Here is a 22,749-nt window from a genome sequence, read left to right on the forward strand (position 1 = left end):
CTAAATGCTACATAAAATTCACCATTGTATCAAGAATTTATGTACTGTTTACTACTGGAGTACAAAATATCTACCTACTATACTGGTAATCTAACGTCAGTTGTAATTGAATATAGAGACCATGGAGACTATTGAACAGCAAAAGGCAGAAAGCAATGCAGTTGGCAGCAGCAAGGATGCTTTATCATAAGGCCCTTTTATCATAAGGCCCTTAAATAATGGTTACAATACACCATAGAAGGAATATTGTAAACAGTAGCCATCCATAAAAGCTTTTTTTTTGTAAAAAATAAAGCAGTACTGTATATCAAAATACTGTAAATTGGAACTTATTGCATACATAAAGAATTTCAATCTCTGTAATATTAACTATGACTAGGTATCGTACCAATATTAGCTTTTAAATTCAACTTGGTTGATATAAGAAACCTCTGTCAAAGTAAAGGACCCAGTGAGTTCTTTCAATCTGATAATAGCACACTGGTATGGCAAGGACTCTGACCTGTCACTTGTAATTTTCAATGTATGGCAAGGACTCTGACCTGTCACTTGTAATTTTCAATGTATGGCAAGGACTCTGACCTGTCACTTGTAATTTTCAAGTCTGTCTTTTACTTTTCATCAGTGGCCTTTGACCTCTTCTCATCAAGCAGCCCTATTTCTTTAATAATGTCTTGCTTTAATTTCTATTCCGCTTGAATCCTGAAATATGGCCCAGTGATTTGGTGAAACTACTTTTAATTCCACAGAAAACAATTTCAGGCAATCCCCTAATTACTCATGGCCGTGTTATTCGCATTTTTCAAGATGAGGAACTCAAATGAAACTAATTAATAAAGCCAGAATAAAATTGCAAATTTATAAGACATCAAAATAAAATCAAAAGATTAGTAAGAAAAACAGAAAATAAATTAGAGAACACCAAAGGTGCATAAAAATTAAGACTAGAAAAATAAGAAATAAAGATAGCAAAACAATCTAAACTAATCCGTGATTAAACAAATAATTATTCAAATATGATAAAAGTCATGTCAATAGGTCAGGGAACTCAAAGGTAGCATTACAATCTATCTTGAGTATACAAGTGTTAGCATTCACTGTACTGACATGGACAAGGTTTGGCAAGCCTCCAGTGTTACTCTGGCATCTTAATAGAAAAGGGATACTGTTCAGTGAGACAAATGGCCCTAGTTAAAAACAGACATTGAGGGCAAAGGTAAAAGCTCCCTACGTATATAATTTTTCATTAATGGTCTAATTTTCAATAAATTTACTATTGATAATGAGGATACCACTATACTCATTAAAACAGAATGAAACTAGATTGGATTTACGTAAAATAATAAAAAAAAATAAATCCTAATGATCCAATACTGTATATTGATTATGAACCAAGTCAGCCTCAGCATAGTTTTTTACTTGGGTGATTTACTAAGAATGGACTGGGCCTAGGTTTTAGTTATTAATACAGTATATCGCAAATGACTTTTCCAGCAATTGATAGCTATGGTATTCACTTACTCTAAAAATGATAGGTATAACTGAAAAACAAATACCCACATAGATATGCAACATTCATAACTGTATAAATAACTATGACATTTGTAGAGCATGAAATATATAAGGTAAAACAAAATCAATAAACTCCTGGCTTAACCTACCTAAATATGTTCCATTAGTGAATGGGCTTTCATGTTTTTACTCGACCAAAACAGAATTTGCTATTCCATCAAAACAAAAAATTTAAGACAAATGCTATCTTTATATGATACATGCAGTCTGTAAATGGTGTATAATTCTGCATCATTTCTATGACGTTCTTCCGTGAGACATACCATTCGAAGTAACCATATGTAAATTGAAGAAGAAAATTTCCAAAGGTGTTTAGTACTGTATTCATCAGCTTAATTAGACTTACTTTCATTACTTTCATCAGGTAGTGTAAGTAGACTCGGCAACAATAAAGTCAATACTGTACTGTACTTGGTCCTAACATTTGTTGTGAACTCTAATTTTCTATTTCCAATAATGATGTAAGAAATAAGCATATTAAAAAGGAATAATAACTATAGTCCATTTCTTTTAGCGAGGCAGATTTGCACCGACTCGCAACGGTGCCCTTTTAGCTCGGAAAAGTTTCCTGATCGCTGATTGGTTAGAATTATCTTGTCCAACCAATCAGCGATCAAGAAACTTTTCCGAGCTAAAAGGGCACCGCTGCGAGTCGGTGCAAACATGCCCCGCTAAAAGAAATTGACTATAGATGCATTTCTCTTTCAAAGAAATTGTTTTTAAAGTTTTGAGTGTCAGAACTGCAAGTCAACCTATCTAAACATCTTGATTGCCTCCAAAACTTGGTAATAATTACACTTTGCAGTGTATGACATTGTAGATAAAACTAAAGCTACTTTGCACCATCTTATTGGTCCAAGATATACAGTAATGTACTGCTTTTTGCCTTGCACTTTTCATACATTCTCTTGAGTCTTTTATTACTTAGCTGTACCTTCTTCACCTCATTCAATTTTCACTATAAAAAATGTCTTTTTGAAGCTCCCTACGAGAATCTAGCAATGTGATTTCATGATCCCGTTAAACTAAATAATAATAATAGAAAAAATGATCTTGCTTTCAACAAAATGACAAAGGAGCTTCCCTTAAATGTAAATCATGGTCAGAATATCACTTTTACAAATGTTTACCGTTGAAATGATGACACAATATTTGCAATTGTTAATTTACATCATTTATTATTACCATTGCAAAACAAAATCAACAATAAGCATACTTAAGAGGTTCTTAAGTTGAAAAAAATAAAACAAAACAAAATCATATCTACCACATAATTCTATATACATATCATGCAGTCTACAAAAATCCCAGCTATTACAAAAAGCACAGGCAAAAATCAAAAGCCCTTGCCCCAAAAATGTAACCTCTAGTGTTACCAATTTGACAGTCTAATCTTAATTAACTTTTTACGAAACAAAGGCTCTAGTATATATACTTAAGAACTCAGGAAAAAAGCTAAATAAAAATAAAGAAACAAAAGTTATAAAATAGAAAACAAAAACAGGAGGACTGTACTCACTCTTTTGACTTTGCGGACAGGTCCATTTGAGTCGGAATCTGAGGCAGGCTGGCCTGCATGAAAGGCAAAGTTGTGAATACTCGGCTGCGGAAGTAACACAAGGGCCAACGTTAGCTTATTCCACACTTGCCCCGGCAGGTGGATAAACAAGAGGGGTATCTCAAGCCTACACGTTGGTGGTTCATGTACAGTAATCTTAAACTCTCATCACTTCAGAGTACGGGGCACAGTATTTCAATTCAATTTCTCAAGACTTCAAAGACATAAACCATAAACTAATAATTTACAAAAAAATAACCCAAATGTAAATCAAAAGTCATACTATACGGTAAATACAGAGCAAATAATGCTAAGCAAATCATATTGTTCTGTGTAATTGAAAAAAAGAAAAAAATTAGGCCACAAGCTTATAAAATTCATGTAGGTTTTGCAAAGATCAGAGTAATGCTTACAGGGCGAGCATGGACCTACAAGATGATAAACTACATAGTGAAATGTCTCAAACAGCCAGAGAAAACGAAAGAATGTACTGTGGTACTCTTATGCTGGGGAGCACTCTATCATGATTATGCTTTATCTTGGCCCTCATAATCCCTAACAATATCAAATATAAATCAATGAGGGCAAAGGGTAAATACTGTATAAATTTCACAATTACTTATGAAATTCAATCAAATCGTGCAAACTTCTTTCACCAAATTTGCAAATGAACTTCAGACAGAGAATTAAAAGAAAAAAGGGGTACAAAACAACTGATCTGAAACTGTAACCTTTACAGCAATAAACAAACTCGATTAAGTAAAGTATCTAACATTCAAATACAGCACTGTAATTTAAAAGTACCCCTTATGACCAATTCCTTTTAATCATTCCCTTTTATGAGTTATAAAGCAAAAAATAAAGTTATCATAATTTAACTCATAGTTCAGTATGCAAGTACTGTATACAGTATACAGTACATACATTAAGTCTAATTTTTGGACACACAAGTGGTGAAAGAACTAATACACAGATGGCATATGATAAAGTTGAACCTTTTAACCTCAATGTTAAACCATATTTCCATTTCAAGAACATATACAATACTCATATCTTAAATTTTTTAACAGTGAATGTACTTAATACATGAGATAAAAATACACTTCTCAATCAGCATATTGAAATGTGCATTTATAAAATAAGGTGGAATACATATGCTGCAATATAAATCACAAAAAGATGGGACACAAGGGAGACCTGGATATTTTTAAAATAATGGGACCTTAGGTGAACATATTCAAATATTTATATGGATGGCCTTTCTGTAAATGCTTATGTACCTAACAGGATTCTTTTACATAACTTACATCACCAATACTGATTAGTTTCTTGCACCTTGTTCAAGGCCCAAATCTCTTCATATGAAAATAAAATTTTCTCAGTATTAAAACTAAAAAGAATCTCTAAAACTTCAAATAAACTTGGAGCCTTATAGATGACTTTCTTTGATCTCTGAATTATTTTATGGCGCATAACCTGACGAAAAAAATAAGCACAAACTCTTGCCACAAAACATTCTGGAGTTAATGTGCTGTGTAATCTCCAAGTACTGTACTTCGCTGTAAATGGCTAGAACAGGCAGTCAAATACAATATAAAATACCAAAGAAATATTGTCTCCCCTGCTCTAGTGCCATTGTTTCAATGTGCAAAAAAGTGACCACTGAGTTCAAGGAATATTGAACTCACCCAACTTATCTAGTTATCAATGACACATCACCACTGAGAACCATCACTATTACTGGCGACAATGCAACTTGTGCCAATCCACCATCTTCCATTGTGTAATAAAAGTTGTCAAGACATTTCTTAGTTAGCCCTCGGAAGTGAGACGTCTTCTATACTATTAAGTAACAGGAATAGTTATAATTTAGTTATACACTTTTCTTTGTGATAGCGTTAACGTAGAAAAGGGGTTTAATTATTGTTGAAGATCACTTTCGGAGTTTGTTTTATTGTGATAGGCTTCATACAGTGTATGAAGACATTCATTCCAAGCTTCTTTGTCAGCACAGAGATGTTCAAGTTTTTGTAGCTATCATCCGGTCCCTTGTCATATAATTTTCAGCTAAATAGCTTTTCAATTTTGGCTCTCACATCTGTTTGGGAGTGTTCACAAACAGTAACTGTCACAATTTTATGTTTTAAAGTGTAACTCATGTTGCTGACTCTTTTATAAAAATTATGACTAAGCTAACACTGGCCCCATATTTTTCACAAGCCTCTTCAGAGGGATGACCCTCTTTACATTACAGCCATAATGCAGAGGGATAGTTACCTGTTCAGTGTATACCCTGCAATTATACCTGCAGAGATCTATATGCGCAGAAGATATTGTTTCAAATACCCAAACCATCGTGTTCCATTCAACAGGGGCTCTGTATTCTAATGACTTTCCTTATCAAGAAAGCTGATCTTCTATCCATTTCTAAAAGCCCACAATGTGAGAGAAAAATTGTTTCCTCATTGGCAGTTTTTTTTCCCTAATATGTAATCTCAGGACAATCAAAGCCTTGCATGTTGCTCTGGGCATAGGGTGTTTATGTTTATAAGACTGCCTAAAATATCTCTAAGCAGTACACATGCACATGAGGTACTTGACTCCTTCCTGACTCCTACAAGGAGAAATCGGATAGAAGATAGGACACCAACCTGGTCCCTCAGCTGAAGCATAATAACAGACATCTAGCTTCTTTGCCAGAGTTTTTCCCTAATGAGGTGATCCTCAGACTTTATAGTTTTTCTTCTCACCTATACCAAAAAAATCTTCTTAGCTCAAGGGGTTAACCACTACTTTGTAAATGTCCAGTGGCTACTTTCTTCTTGGTAAGGATAGAAGAGACTTTAGCTATGGTAAGCAGCTCTACTAGGAGAAGAACACTTCAAAATCAAACCATTGTTCTTTAGTCTTGGGTAGTGCCATAGCCCCAGTACCATGGTTTTCCACTGTCTTGGGTTAGAGTTCTCTTGTTTGAGGGTACACTCGGGCACACTATTCTATCTCCTTTCTCTGCCTCTTTTTTATCAAGTTTTTTTTAGTTTGTATATGAAAAATTTATTTTAATGTTACTGTTCTTAATTTTATTTAGTTGTTAACCCTTTTACCCCCAAAGGACGTACTGGTACGTTTCACAAAAGCCATCCCTTTACCCCCATGGACGCAACGGTACGTCCTTGCAAAAAATGCTATAAAAATTAGTTTTTCATATTTTTTGATAATTTTTTGAGAAAATTCAGGCATTTTCCAAGAGAATTAGACCAACCTGACCTTTCTATGACAAAAATTGAGGCTGTTAGAGCAATTTAAATAAAATATACACCAAAATATGCTGGGAAAAAAGTAACCCCTTGGGGGTTTAGGGTTGGAAATTTCCAAAAAGCCTGGGGGTAAAAGGGTTAATTGCTAAATGCTTCGCTTTTAGTTTATTTATTTCCTTTTTACCTTTCCTCACTAGGCTACTTTCCTTGTTGGAGCCCATGGGCTTAAGAGCATCTTGCTTTTCCAACTAGGGTTGTAGTTGTTAACTTGGTTGTAGACGGTTATCCTTGATGGTACTATAGTAGAGTCTACTCAATTACTGCTTTGGTATTAAGTTTTTGGAGAGCAAACAGTAAATTAACACAAAAAAAGTAGTTCTGACAGAGGAAAAATGACAATTTCTAAGAAAATTATGTTTCCTAACATACTTACCACTGACCAATGTATAGGAGACCTCTAGATCACCCGCTCCCTTATTAGAGTTCCCCCCCCCCAACAAGCCTATATCCTCACAACCCCCCTCTCCATGTGCACATCCCTGACCTCTCTTGTTTTCCCATCATACCCTAAAGAGGCACATCAGGCGACCTGGGTCGCCATCAACCAATATACCCTGGTCTCAGAAAAACAAACGGTTCCTACCAGTAGGGCCTACTGCGGGGAAGAATAGGGGGGGGGGGCGTTAAACTATTGGTCAGTGGTAAATATGTTAGAAAAAATAAAATTTTATTGGAAATTGTCATTTATTCCAATACAAATCCTTACCACTGACCAATGTATAGGAGCCTCAGAATCAGGAGGCGGGGAATAGACCCATGTAGGAGAGGTATGAGAGCCACGGAGAGGTGCAAGGCCTGTTTTCCCATCATACCCTAAAGGGGCACATCAGGCGACCTGGGTCGCCATCAACCAATATACCCTGGTCTCAGAAAAACAAACGGTTCCTACCAGTAGGGCCTACTGCGGGGAAGAATAGGGGGGGGGGGGGCGTTAAACTATTGGTCAGTGGTAAATATGTTAGAAAAAATAAAATTTCATTGGAAATTGTCATTTATTCCAATACAAATCCTTACCACTGACCAATGTATAGGAGCCTCAGAATCAGGAGGCGGGGAATAGACCCATGTAGGAGAGGTATGAGAGCCACGGAGAGGTGCAAGGCCTGTCGGGGAAAAGTGCTACAATAAAGGTAAATGAAATAGGGTAGCCAGAGAACACTCCAAGATAACATCTTCCTTCCCGAAGCAGTCCATGGCAGGTAGAGGTGATAGGGATTTGATATGCTCTACCCCTCGCCGTTTTATATGGATTGTCGTGTGTAGGCCGCCCTTAGATCCTATGTTGGGCGACCACGACGGGACTGAGCTTGAACCCCTCCTGAGACCTAAGGGAACAGTCCTTGAGGCAGTGGGCTGTGAAGGTTGACTGTCTCACCCATACACCTGCTCTCAACACCTGGCAGACCGCCATATTCCTTTCAAAAGCCATCAAAGAGCTGATGTTATGAGGCTTGGCAGACCTGGGGGAAGGTTCACCCTTCGCTAAGTAGGCCCTACGGATTATCTCCTGGAGCCAGAAGGAGATCCCGTTCTTCGAGACCGCCCTCTTCACTTTCCCCGTAGTCACAAACAGGCTCTTGATAGCCAGGCGCAGGTCCTTGAGAGATTTTTCCGCACCGCCCTTACCGAGCAAAACAGCAGGTCCTCCGGATCATTTGTCCTGGGGATGGCGGGGATGGAAAACTCATTGAACTGCGAGTCAGCTACCGCTGGGTTCTGCGTCTTCACCAGCTCCTTCCACCCATTGAGTGGGAGACATCCACTGAGAACCCATGGAGCTCGCCTACCCTTTTGGACGAGCCCAGGGCAAGAAGGAGCACCGTCTTCATGGTAAGCTCCCTGCCCGTAATTTACCGCAGACACTCATATGGAGGCTTCTTCAAGGCGTCAAGGACCTTGATGATGTCCCTTTTGGGTGCCTTGAGGACCATGGGGGGCATGCCTTCTCGAACCCCTTCATCAGCATGAGAAGCACTTGGCGGGACCTAGCTTCAACCCCTAGATGAAGAAGACCTGACTCAGGGACGCCCAGAATCCCTTCACCCCCCCTTCCTCGAGGGCGACCTGTTCTTCGACTTCTTCCATGTTTTAGTGGCCATCTTGGCCACTGAACATCTCTACCCTCCTCAAAGGCGCACACGTGTTTCTCAGGAGAACACACACGACCCCAGAAAGAAGTACACAAAACATGAGGATCAACCTCCGCGTGTGAAAGGAAGCTGCACACAACTTCCCATTAACACATGCACATTCCACTTAATGAACGTATGTGAACACGAAGCAACGAGTAACACACGCTTTAAGCACAAAGAAAACACTAGCGATCGTGAGAGATGCATTAAGTTAACCACGCACGCCTACGACCAAAGGAAGAATGGTTGATGGCGACCTGGGAAGGTTGCCGGAAGCGTCCTTCTAGAGAATGATGGGAAAACAAGAGGGGTCAGGGCCATGCACATGGAAAGCGGGTTGGGAGGGTATAGGCCTGTTTGGGGAGAAAATTCTGGTCGCAGATGGGGCGCTCAAGAGGTCTACTATACATTGGTCAGTGATAAGGATTCATGTTGGAACAAACCTATTTTTAGGAGATGCTGTGAGACATCCAAAACCTTCCCTCCTCCTTACCCTCGTGCGAGTAAGGGGGATTTTTAAGTATGTTAGATGGTAGCTTGGCGCAAGTTAATGCACAAGTAGCCTAGTTTCCAGTAGTAGTGATGGTTCTCAGTGATGATGTGCCATCAATAGCCATACTTCAGCATTGGATGTGCTGTGCAGAGTTCAATAGCACCTGAACTCAAGGGTCTCTCATATACACACTGAATCTGTGCTTTGTACATTGAAAGATTGGCCCTAGAGCAGGGGGACAATAATATTTGGTATTTGATGTTGTACTGCATACCCTGTTTCAGCCTTTTACAGGAAACTCCTTAAACCATGCAGCACCTATAAAAGGGTTTTTCCCTTCAACAAAACCACTCATTTACAAGAAAAAGGAAATATTTATAACGAAGACAAAATATACCTTATTCGACAATTATAAAACATTTTTGCCATAATCAATGAAACCCCAATTACTGAACAAAGGGAGTTCATCATATTCATTTTGGGTATTTTACATTTATCCCCGTAATGAAGCATTACCATAATTACGAAATTTAAAATTATTATGAAGAGCTATCACTTACAGCAGCAATAAAAAACCCAACAGAAGTCTAACAAAACTGGGTTTAACAAGATTAGGTCGACAACAAAATTTCCACTGCAGAGAATACATTGAAGTCATTGACTTCACTCAAATATGAAAACGTACTGTCAACTGGTAAAATATAAAAAGGATATACTGAACTGAAATATTTCACCAAATACTATGATTTATAAAGCCCACAGACTTAAAAATATTTTCATGCAACCACTGTCAGTACTTGCAGACACGGAAAGTATGAAATTCTTGTTCCATAAATTCAAACCTATTACTTTAAATAGCACAGCTACACCTGGTCATGGGGGCGTACACTCCGTTGAACTGAAACAAGCAAAGTGGTAAAGGTGGGTGAAATATCCCCTAATTAGTACTGCATCTAACATTAATGTTCACTTTGTTTCTAAGTCTGCAGTCCTGGGATGTAGGTAATTTGGAAGGGATTGGGAAAAACATTCCTTGATTTAAAATTGTTAAAACATAATTTAATTTTAGGAATTTATGAAATTGGGCCATTAGACCAAGTACAAAGGCCAGGGAAACGACTTAACATGCAAATCCAACTGGGGGGAAAACCCAACAGTTGCAGTAAGAAGTATATGTACGAGGTTTGACAGTATTATGGAAGAAAGGAAAGAAGAACTGGTGTATACTAGAAGGCTTAAGAAGCAGGTGCAGCTAGGAGCCAAAAGGCCATTGCAAAGACCCCTAAGTATTATCTACTGTGAAATACTTTAAGTGCACTAGTTTTTAAATGAATTACACTTGGCTCGTAGAGTTAAAATTTAAAGAGCAATATCAATGTTCATTACATTTAATTACTATATCAACTAATGAAAAAAATAGTAATATAGAAATTTGACAAAAATTTCCACTGGGGCCAATCAGGCTAATTGCAATGATCTCTAATAATTCAATGAGTTAAAAAAGACAAAATATCAAGATACATTCACCAAATACTTAATGTTTTATATTGCTTGGCATTTTAAAAGGAATACAAGAAAAGTTATCTATGAAAAGAATAGTTGGTAAAATTAGCTCAATTTTAGGTTAAGCGGTTCTTTTCATCTTCAAATCAGGGAAATTGCATGTCAGGAAGTTATCATCAGTTATCAAAGTTTTATAGATGAAGAATGTACAAAAGCCTAGAGAATAAAATCAAGTCTTTCATATTTATTATAATCACAACTACTGTTATTATGAAATACATAATGATATTTTGTTAATGTGACTTTCTCTCTTGGGGGAGGGTGTTGTTGATGAAAAGGTAAATTTTGTTTTAATTGTTTTAGGTAACCTTCACGAGTGCTGGTGCCACACATGATGTATAAAAGTTTTATGTAATCTTTAGATAGCTAAAAATTGCTACCTTTTTGCAAATATTGACAATAAAAGAATATCTTGCAATTGTGATATCATTTTGTTGCAAATCATTTTACATAATTTGATAAAATAATCTATCCTTTTGTTGTGATTCATGTCAAATAAACCTGACATAGATAATAACACATTTTTAAATTGTTTATGATTTCTGATAGACCATATCTCTCTCTCAGTATTGATTGGTTTAGTTCTCAAGTCTAGTTTTAAACTAAGGAAGCCTTGGTGTTTTAAAGCAATGCATTAAAAAAATTGGAAATTATTCATAAAAAAAAATTATCAAATATTTATGAAACTTTGTTGCAACCCATTATTGGTAGGTGTATCATGAAAGTGGCAGAACCAAATTGGCCTGGCACTTTTTCAAATACCCCCCCACCCAAGTATAGAAATCCTGAATCAATATTAGTATTTGCATTTAAAACCTAAAAGAAACTAACCATTTACATGGTCACTAAGCATTAGGATGATGGAAACTTAATTCAGAGATACCGAGCTGTTATAGCCATGAAATTGACATAAACAGCGTTTATGTCAATTCTAAATAGCTGGAATCTGTTTTGAATCTGAAGCCCTTATTCTTGTTTATAAAGAATAATAAATTTCCCAAAACACATACTTGACATTGAGAATAAATTTGGAAAAAAGTGGGGCTTGAAACCAAATATCTGTATACCAAAAACAAGTGACAAAACTATATCTTAAAAGAGAATTATAAGTGCCACAAGAGGAGAAAATTCCAGAGATTGGTATTAGGGGAAAAGAAAGTCATTGATAAATGAATCTGAGAATTATTGAATCCAGCTGGCTAAAGTTGGGATAAACTGATTTGATAGCCGTTATGATGCCACCCATGACAGGTGACAGCAGTAATTTCTGTTATTTCTACATTTATAGCTTATGGATATCTGAAAAACACTTCATGTATTCAGGTCCATTAGACTGGAGATGTGATAGCTAAGCTTGGGTCATGGATACATGGATATATTGAATTTGGGTCATAAGGCCCAGAGTTGGAGTCCAGGAGGCTATTCAGCGCTCTAAGCATGGGTTGTGGCAAGATTTCTTACAATAACCAGAAGGCACTGCAACCCCATGAACCTTTCTTGCTGGTGTTATATTCGTGATACTCAGCATAACTTCAGCCTGTGGCTGAAAACAAGTGCTATGAGAATTGTGCTGTATTTACCAACTACCAACTTGAAACACATGCCCATCCTATATTCATTTTTAAACCCTTCGGGTTTGGGAAAGAGAAGCACAAAAATCAGACAAATTCTAAAAATAACCATACAGACTTTGAAGGAGACATCAGTATACAGAACTTTTACTGTTAATGTACTAACATTGCTATTGATCTCATCTGCTGTCTTCAGATGAGATCCAGTGTCAATGCTACTTCCCTTCCTAATATTTCAGTAACTCATTTTGAAGCTTAAGAACTGAACTCCTTTTGTAGTACTACGTATTTAAAAAAAAAAAAAAATTAGGATGACAGATTCAAGATAAGCTACAGGAGAAAATATGAACATGCATAAATACTAAAACTAGAGAAAGAAAGAAGTGCTTTTACTTCTAAAAATAACCAGACTTTTAGTTGAAGTATTTCAACAGGTGAGACAAGAGCTCTATATCATAGATATATCATCCATCTTTGAACTACTACTTTGCTGATTATAAAGGTAAATAATTTTTCTTATCTATTCTGATAATTCAACTTAGCTTATCAACTCTGACCAGGAGTAATGGCATAAGTAAAAGTAATAGTTTGGAAATTTTCATTATTTTTTTGTTTCCAGTAGTAGAATCTGTAACTCCTCCTGTACCACTCCAAACCTACAGTCCCTCCATAACTATTAGGCAAACCAACACTGCAATGAAATTTCATGATTTTAAGGCACTTCTTATTTGGGGTGCATTATTTCTAAGTAATATGCAAGATTTCAAGATTAGTGGCAAATTTTTTAGGATACAGTTAGATACAACCTAATATGATCCCACTTCAAAATACCTCACCTTTAACACACCAAACAACTTTTCCAACAGGTTGATCCTCCGAATAAGTGAAAAAAATTTTTTTAATTGATATGTGGATTACTGTGCTTGCCTTCACAGACTTATATAAAAAAGAAACTCAACAAAATACTGTTTGACTTGAACAGGCAAAAACATTAAAATGAATCTGTTATTAAAACAATACTTTAAACAATTCTGCAACCTAGTCTTACAATTGATATGAGGTCATGGATGATCTTGACAAATTGACTTATCTCAAAATATTTAAAGCTGAGAGGTCAATCATATTGCCTTTCTTAAAGGCTAATTACCACCCACCCAACTTTTTATTTCTTATGCTTGACCAGCATCAAGACTTTTCTATGAAATATGAAGAAAAAAAAATCTATCGAAATGTCAAGCATAACCCTAAACAAAAAATTTTCACGAGAAATTTACAGAGTACGATAACAATAACTGAAACTTAAGCAATATAAGTTAATACTAATTAAAATAAATAGTAAATTGTACTTACTCCTTTTTTTCTATTTTCTTTTTTCTTATCTCTCCTAGATCTTGCTACTTCAAACTCATGGCACTCTTCCACGTGTCTTATACCATTACGACGATATCTGTATAAAAAATAGAAGCACAATAGACAAGTAAGGACACTGCATTCAAAAAGCTATTTTTGACAATTTGGGCACAATACTAATTCTCATCATCATCTCCTCCTACGCCTATTGACGCAAAGGGACTTGGTTAGCTATCGCCAGTCATCTCTACCTTGAGATTTCAGTTCAATACTTCTCCATTCATCATTTTACAAAATTTCCTAAACATTTTACAAAATACTAATTCAAGCATAAAAAAAGTTTTCTCAAAATTAAATCCATTAATCATATGCTGTATTGACTAATTTCAGTGGATTTCAAATCCCAATCTCACTAGACTTTTATTATTCAAGATCCAAAAAATTTAAAAAGTGCACATGTGCTGTCAAACTTATTATTACACTTACCACACTTCATCTTTAATAATTCCCGTTCAGCAAGAAAAGTAAACCTGTAAGAGGCAAGTACTCTTAAATGATCTATTGAACTCCTTGAAAAAATCTTTGTCATCATCATAAAAATTTTCGTAAGGTATTTCCCTTTAAAGAGCCAAGATATAAAATGAGTTCTCTCCATTCTCCTCTATCCACCCATCTGTCATCGTGAACTCCTACTGAGGCTAGGTCTTCATTTATCAATTTTTTTCTTACTGCTTTCTAACTGACTATTCCTTATTCCTTCTCATTGCACATCCAACCCATTCATTTTTTTGAGTTCTTCGCCTTTACATATAGTACATATATACATATACCAAGGCACTTCCCCCATTTTTGGGGGGTAGCCGACATCAACAAATGAAACAAAAACAAAAAGGGGACCTCTACTCTCTACGTTCCTCCCAGCCTAACAAGGGACTCAACCGAGTTCAGCTGGTACTGCTAGGGTGCCACAGCTCACCCTCCCACATTATCCACCACAGATGAAGATTCATAATGCTGAATCCCCTACTACTGCTACCTCTGCGGTCATTTAAGGCATCGGAGGAAGTAGCAGGGCCTACCGGAACTGCGTCACAATCACTCGCCATTCATTCCTATTTCTAGCACGCTCTCTTGCCTCTCTCACATCTATCCTCCTATCACCCAGAGCTTCCTACACTCCATCCATCCACCCAAACCTTGGCCTTCCTCTTGCATTTCTCCCATCAACTCTTGCATTCATCACCTTCTTTGGCAGACAGCCATTTTCCATTCGCTCAACATGGCCAAACCACCTCAACATATTCATATCCGCTCTAGCTGCTAACTCATTTCTCACACCCGTTCTCACCCTCACTACTTCGTTCCTAACCCTATCTACTTGAGATACACCAGCCATACTCCTTAGACACTTCATCTCAAACACATTCAATTTCTGTCTCTCCATCACTTTCATTCTCCACAACTCCGATCCATACATCACAGTTGGTACAATCACTTTCTCATATAAAACTCTCTTTACATTCATGCCCAACCCTCTATTTTTTACTACTCCCTTAACTGCCCCCAACACTTTACAACCTTCATTCACTCTCTGACGAACATCTGCTTCCACTCCACCATTTGCTGCAACAACAGACTGATCCACCTCAAGTAACTCTCCATTCAACATGACATTCAAACTTGCACCACCTTCCCTTCTCGTAAATCTCATAACCTTACTCTTACCCACAATAACTCTCAACTTCCTTCTCTCACACACACTTCCAAATTCTGTCACTAATCGGCCAAGCTTCTCTTCTGTGTCTGCAACCAGTACAGTATCATTCGCAAACAACAACTAATTTATAAACTGTATTATAAGATGCCTAATTTGTACAGTAAACTTGAAAATTGTTAATCGTGAGATCATGAAAAGAGGAGCATCCGTCCTTCTTCTGTTTGTCATCAATGACTGGTAATAACGTACTATATTGTCTTGCCCCGGCCGCATCATTGGTCATGACATGACACCATTGATCTACTGTATGTTAACATTTTTTAACTGGACTGAATATCAAGGCATAAAAATTTCTCGAGTTATGAAAAACAACCATTCACACTACACTATGATTTCACCGTAAAGACTTAAAATTTCAGGAAAAGAACGGTCATCCGATTTACCAACAACTATTCCAGTTTCTATCATTCACGGCATAGTTCTAAAAAATTGTGTCCAATTAACCTCCAATGCCCCTCCAGACCTTTAAAGTAACATTTACTTTTAACAAATACCACTAATAGGCAGACGTGTAAAATTGTATAAAATCTTTGTAATCATTCATTCAAATTCTAAAGTATTCTTTTTAAAACCAAATAATTCCAGTAATATGACATGAAATAATTACCTTCAACAATTAAAAAAATAATTTAGCCAAATTTACTTACCTTAAAAGCTCTCTTATTCTCGTTCTGAGCTCTCTTTCACGAACCATTGAATTAATTAAGTTTGCATGTTCACTTGCAGTTTGAAACTGACTAATTGTACGAAGTTTTTCAGCTATAACATCTCTGCAAAATATGTATACAATTTTATACTACATCAAGAAGGGCATGTTATTTGTTATACATTCATTGTAAAGACTTTTGAATAGGGTGGACGGAATTATTGACCACTTAATGAAGAAACTCATGGGTTTAAGATATGAACAATAAATTAACAAACCCCTAAAAACCTGCTTCTACAAATACTATGCAAAAAAATCTCAAATTTTTCTAAAGTAATTTGTAGGTTTTCTAACAATACAAACCAGTCCTTTAATAGAAGTATGATTTCAGCAAAGATGGATACGCCTGTTAAAATTTACCATGGTGGCGGTAGTTACTACTAGGTGACAGGGAAGCTTTCTCAACTGACAGGCCACTGAGCACTCAATTTTATATTTAGCCTAGGACTCGTGGGGTGGTTGAGGCAGGAAGTGAAACTTGAAGGACTCTGGTATGTAGTTAGAAAAAATACAAATGACTTGAAAAATTTGAGATTTGTTTCCACACGAATAAAAACCTTGTTGTTTAATAGGACAGTTATTCTTGGGATGAAGGAAGAACCTATAATCAAACTGGCTGGGATACTATCCTGGGAAATGCCATAGCTGTTCAGGAGCCAGTGATGACTTCCGTCAACATCCTAACCTGAGCATGAAGATGCGGCAGGTGTTAGGCTAAATCACTACAAGGAACTAATAGATGGTCAAGGAAAATATATATCCGTATGAAGGATATGTTGTCAGAATGTATGATCATTATGAAAATAGGTTACATACATTTGGCCATCCTCCCCCTTGTTCAGTAGGATGCAGGAGAAAATTTTAAACAACGTATTCATAAAAAAAATTTCTCTAGCATGCGATTCAGCAAACAACAGAGGTAGTAGGTTGGCCATGGCACCAGCCACCCGTTGAGATATTACTGTTAGAGTTATCGGATCCAATGACTGGTCAGACAGTACTACATTGGATCCCTCTCTCTGGTTACGACTCATTTTTCCTTGCCTATACATACGCCAAATATTCTGGCCTATTCTTTCGCCATTCTCCTCTGTCCTCATACACTAGACTTCACTGAGATTACCAAACACTCCTACTTCACTGAAGGGGTTAACTACTGCAATGTAATTGTTCAGCAACTACTTTCCTCTTAGTAAAGGACAACCAAAGCCTTACAGGTTGCTCTGGGCATAGGGTGTTTGTTTATAAAACTACCTAAAATATCTCAAAGCAGTACACAAGCACATGAGGTACTTGACCCATTCCTGTCTCCTACAAGGAGAAATCTTATAGAAGAGAGGGCACCAACCTGGTCCCTCAGCTGAAGCATAATAACAGACATCTACCTTCATTGCCAGAATTATTCCCTAATAAGGTGATCATCAGACCTGATAGTTTTTCTTCTCACCTATACCAAACAATTCTTCTTTGCTCACGGGGTTAACCACTGCATTGTAAATATTCAGTTGCTACTTTCTTCTTGGTAAGGATAGAAGAGACTCTTAGCTATAGTAAGCAGCTCTTCTAAGAGAATGACACTAAGTCAAACCATTGTTCTCTAGTCTTGGGTAGTGCCATAGTCTCTGTACCATGACCTTCCACTGTTTTGGAGTGAATTCTCTTGCTTGAGGGTACACTCAGGCACGCTGTTCTATCTTATTTCTCTTCCTCCTGTCTTTTTTTTATTTTATAGTTTACATATGAAAGACCTAATTTAATGTTGCTACTGTTCTTAGTATATTTTATTTTGATTGTTTATTACTTCTCTTGTAGCTTTTATTTCCTTTACTCACTGGGCTATTTTTCTCTGTTGGAACCCTTGGGCTTATAGCATCTTGCTTTTTCAACTAGGGTTGTAGCATAGCTTGTAATAATAATAATAATAATAATAATAATAATAATAATAACTGCTGCACCCTAAGGGGGGAAAATGCATTGACATGCTTGAACTTACTTGTAAGTTTCATAGAATTTAACATGCTATTGCGGTTGTTACTGTATTGCTTGCAATAACTGCAAATCACACACAACCAGTACCAATAATGAAGTACCTTGAATATCAATTTGCTTCAAAAATGGTTGGCTGTTCTTAACATTGATGTTGGATCTATTACATATGATGAAGCTGCACCAGACTCACCAGATTCAAATTTGAAACCATATGATAGAGGTGTAAATTATAAGGTTCATGAAATGTATTAGGAGCTTTTTACTTCAAATGATAATACAGTAATTCTTAATTAAATCTTTTTTGGTTTAATCTATAAATCTTGCACTATCAGCAAGTGTTCATATTGTTTGTATCTGAATACTGTATAAATCATATACATACATATACCACGGCACTTCCCCCAATTTTGGGGGGTAGCCGACATCAAACAAATGAAACAAAAAAGGGGACCTCTCCTCTCTACGTTCCTCCCAGCCTGACAAGGGACTCAACTGAGTTTGTCTGGTACTGCTAGGGTGACACGGCCCACCCTCCCCCGTTATCCACCACAGGTGAAGCTTCATAACACTAAATCCCCTACTGCTGCTACCTCCGCGGTCATCCAAGGCACCGGAGGAAACAGCGGGGCCTACTGGAACTGCGTCACAATCGCTCGCCATTCATTCCTATTTCTACCACGCTCTCTTCCCTCTCTCATATCTATCCTCCTATCACCCAGAGCTTTCTTCACTCCATCCATACACCCAAACCTTGGCCTTCCTCTTGTACTTCTCCCATCAACTCTTGCATTTATCACCTTCTTTAGCAGACAACAATTTTCCATTCTCTCAACATGGCCAAACCACATCAACACATTCATATCCACTCTAGCTGCAGACTCATTTCTTACACCCGTTCTCACTCTCACCACTTCGTTCCTAAACCTATCTACTCGAGATACACCAGCCATACTCCTTAGACACTTCATCTCAAACACATTCAATTTCTGTCTTTCCGTCACTTTCATTCCCCACAACTCCGATCCATACATCACAGTTGGTACAATCACTTTCTCAAATAGAACTCTTTCTACTTGCATGCCCAACCCTCTATTTTTTATTACTCCCTTAACTGCCCCCAACACTTTGCAACCTTCATTCACTCTCTGACGTACATCTGCTTCCACTCCACCATTTGCTGCAACAACAGACCCAAGTACTTAAACTGATCCACCTCCTCAAGTAACTCTCCATTCAACATGATATTCAACCTCACACCTCCTTCCCTTCTCGTACATCACAAACCCGTTCCTGGGAAGGATGTAGGACTCCAACATAGAAGATGGCAAGTTCTTTCCAGCCCCAACTTGGGAAGACTTCTCAGCGCGAGGAGGGGTTTCCCTCATTGGTGCGATGGGGGAAAGTCTCACCTCACGTGATTCCCGAGGACGGGAAGTACTCGTCCGACAGGGAAGGAGAGAAAGTCTGGGAGAGTGAAGGAACTTGCCTCGAAAGCTTGCGTGGAGCCAACTTAGCCCTTGGAGAAGTAACCGCGTCCGGAACTCCTCTTTTTCTCTTCAGAGGGGTAGAGACAGCCAAGGATCTGTGACCTAATTCAGAGAAAACAGGCTTGAACGCCTGTGTAACTGCTCTGATTAGTGCACCGAACCAAGATTGTTGACTGACAGATGCGCTGTCAGACACCCCCTTTGAAGGGACAGGGATAGAAGGATCCCTGGGAGGAGTTCCCATAGGTGGGTTCGCCTGAAAAGGAATAGGGATCCGGGACCCCTCTGGACGTTTCCCTTCCGCCGCAATACGCTCTGTTATGCGTTTGCGGGGAGGGGACTGAGGCGATGGCGACCTTGCCGTGCGTTGTCCAGCAGCCTCGCGCGCGGTAGAATAATGACGCTCGCGCGGGGGCGTGTAATATGTGCTTGCGCGATGGAGAATACCAGGGGTCGCCCGCGGGAGAGCACATGCGCATGCGGCCGACTGCGAGGGCGCGCGGGAAACTGATGGAGCACAGGAGCGCGTGCGGGAGACTGTGGGCGCATAGGCGAGCGCGCGGGAGAATAGTCATGCGCGCGTAGAATCAGGGCGCTGAACGCGCGGGCGAGAGTTCGCGCGCCCATAAAGAAGCCGTGGGGCGAGCGCGTGCGGGAGAGATACCCCTGGCGCGCGGGGGCACAGTTGAAGCCTGTGCTGCTCGTGGGCGCACATCAGAATGGTGGCGCGCAACTGCAGGAGAGGATGGTCGAGGGCGCGCGGGGCGCGTGTATCCTCGTGGACGCGTGCAGGAGACTACGCGTGTCGGCGCGATGGCGAGCGCTGACGCGTTGGCGAGCGCTGGCGCGTGGGAGAAGTCAGTATAGACTTCCCAACAGCGCCCAGGTCCGAAGATCGTGGGCGCGCAGGAGAGATGACTGCTGTGCATGGGCGCTGGCGCGCAGGAGATCGCTGGCGTGCAGGAGAGCGCTGGCACGCAGGAGGTTGATGACCATCAGGTGAGGGATGGCACATAGCTGGGGGTGGGAGCGCTTGCTCAGGCAAAGCCTGGCGCGCAGGAGAACGTGGGCGCGTATGCTCTACTTTGCTGGCATAGCACGTGAGGGAAGTATGCACGCGTTGGCGCATAAGCCCTTGATGCCCTGTATTAGGGTTAGAAGATGATGCCTGACAAGCGTGGAGGTCAGGTTTCGTCGGCGCGTAGCGCGCGTCTGACGGGTGGAAGGTCGACGTGTCCTTTGAAAGGACGACCTTCCACTGAAGGGGATCGCGAACGATCCGCTGAGAGGTCCAGGACAAAAGCAGGAACAGTCAGTGATCGCTGATGAGGCTCCTCTGCGGGGGACTGCAACGAAGATGTAGAACCAAAGAGGCGCCTCCTCACCGCAGGTGAAGGAAGGCCTCTCTGGCGAAGAGGAAGGCGAGCCTTGCGACGAATACGCCCTCTGGGGGCCGTGGGATCAGCAAGCTGCCCTTCTGCAGTCCTCCGAAGAGGAGTCTCTGTAAGTGAACTCCCCTGAGGGAGAGAAACACAAGCAGGAGAGACTGTTGGACTTAGTTTCTCCCTCGTTGGTTGAACAGGAACGGGAGAAACTAAGCCTTCAGCTACTGTGGGGTTTGAAGAGGTAGAGGTAGTAGGAGACACCGCATTGGATACCTTGACACCACAACGTCGACAATCGACAGAGGATCAACCTCTGCCGGAGGCGGCGATTGCTTGACAGCGGCACCCAATTGGATGTAGTCAAGTAAGACTTCCTTGGAGGGCGAACCCTCAAGCCCAAAGGAAGACCAAAGCTGGAAAAGATGGATTAGTGACAAATCCTCCCCTGGGGGGAGAGGTGGAGCTGCCTCACTAGGGGATTCAACGCCATCTCTTGAACCCTGAGATTGGAAAATAGTACAACGGTCTACGCTACCACTCGACAGTCTCTCGAAAGAGACCGACCGAGTGGGAGCTTCGGAGGAGGTTTGAGCAACGGAAGAAGAGGCCTTGGGTTTTTCTCCTTTCAAAGAAACCTTCGAAGGAGAAATATCCCGTTTGGACTTCTTCCGTCGCCGTGAAAAACTCTCCCAATGGGAGGTAGACCACTCCCTGCAATCACTACACTTATAATCACTATCACACCGTTGACCTCTACAGGAAGGGCAAAGGGCGTGAGGGTCTGTCTCGACCGCCGACATGAAGGGTCCACAGGGGCGGTCGGGTAATCCAGGGCAGGTGCGCATAATAGCAGAGGCCAACTTCACACACAAAACTATCAAAAAGAGAAAGCAAAAAAAATGATATTTTAATTATAAAATAAATTTTTGAATATACTTACCCGGTGAATATATAATAGCTGCAACTCTGCGGCTCGACAGAAAACACACTCAAAAAACTCGCGAGCAATCGCTATGAAGGTTGCGGGTGTGCCCACCAGCGCCAACTGTCGGCCAGATACCACTCTTGCATGTAAACAAACCCTTCAATTCTTCTCGTCCCGCTGCGTCTCTATTGGGGAGGAAGGGAGGGTCATTAATTTATATATTCACCGGGTAAGTATATTCAAAAATTTATTTTATAATTAAAATATCATTTTTAAATATTTAACTTAGCCGGTGAATATATAATAGCTGATTCACACCCAATGCGGTGGGTAGAGACCAGAGTTAATAAAGTTTACAGCGTATAAGCTAAGAGTTTTTTTGACAGTTATCAATATAACAAAACCAAAATATATAGGTACCTGGTAAGGAAGTTGACTTAGACGATTACTCTGCCTTGTAAGTCTGTCTTCCTCACGGAGCCAAGCGATCCTCTTAGGATGCTGAAAGACTCCCAGGAGCTGAAGTATCAAGGGCTGCAACCCATACAACAGGACCTCATCAAACCCCTAATCTGGGCGCTCTCAAGAAATGACTTTGACCACCCGCCAAATCAACCAGGATGCGAAAGGCTTCTTAGCCTTCCGTACATCCCAAAATTAAAAAACATTTCAAGAGACAGATTAAAAAAAAAAGGATATTGGAATTAGGGTAATGTAGTGGTAGAACCCTCACCCACTACTGCACTCGCTGCAACGAATGGACCCAGTGTGTAGCAGTCCTCGTAAAGAGTCTGGACACCTTTTAAGTAAAATGACGCGAACACTGACTTGCTTCTCCAAAAAATCGCGTCCATAATACTTTGCAGAGATTTATTTTGCTTGAAGGCCACGGAGGTTGTATAGCTCTAACTTCATGCGTCTTAA

General features: G+C 39.5%; 1 protein-coding gene across 6 annotated transcripts in view; it reads right to left on the minus strand.

Moving 5' to 3' along the window:
* The window catches only part of LOC137650125 (transcriptional adapter 2-beta-like), a 174,856-nt gene that overhangs the window by 70,253 nt on the left and 81,854 nt on the right, over nt 1-22,749 (minus strand). For 4 of the 6 annotated variants that reach the window (XM_068383264.1, XM_068383262.1, XM_068383261.1 and 1 more), the window contains exons 8-10: nt 15,981-16,103; nt 13,557-13,653; nt 3,092-3,144 (exon numbers count right to left, since the gene is read on the minus strand). In XM_068383264.1, coding sequence (XP_068239365.1) covers nt 3,092-3,144; nt 13,557-13,653; nt 15,981-16,103 — 273 coding nt within the window. Of the gene's footprint in view, nt 1-3,091; nt 3,176-13,556; nt 13,654-15,980; nt 16,104-22,749 lie in introns of all 6 variants that reach the window. The other 2 variants (XR_011045916.1, XR_011045917.1) reach the window with 2 other exon arrangements.

The sequence above is a fragment of the Palaemon carinicauda genome, chromosome 11 (assembly GCF_036898095.1).
Source record: "Palaemon carinicauda isolate YSFRI2023 chromosome 11, ASM3689809v2, whole genome shotgun sequence".
In the NCBI taxonomy this organism is placed as follows: Eukaryota; Metazoa; Arthropoda; class Malacostraca; order Decapoda; family Palaemonidae; genus Palaemon; species Palaemon carinicauda.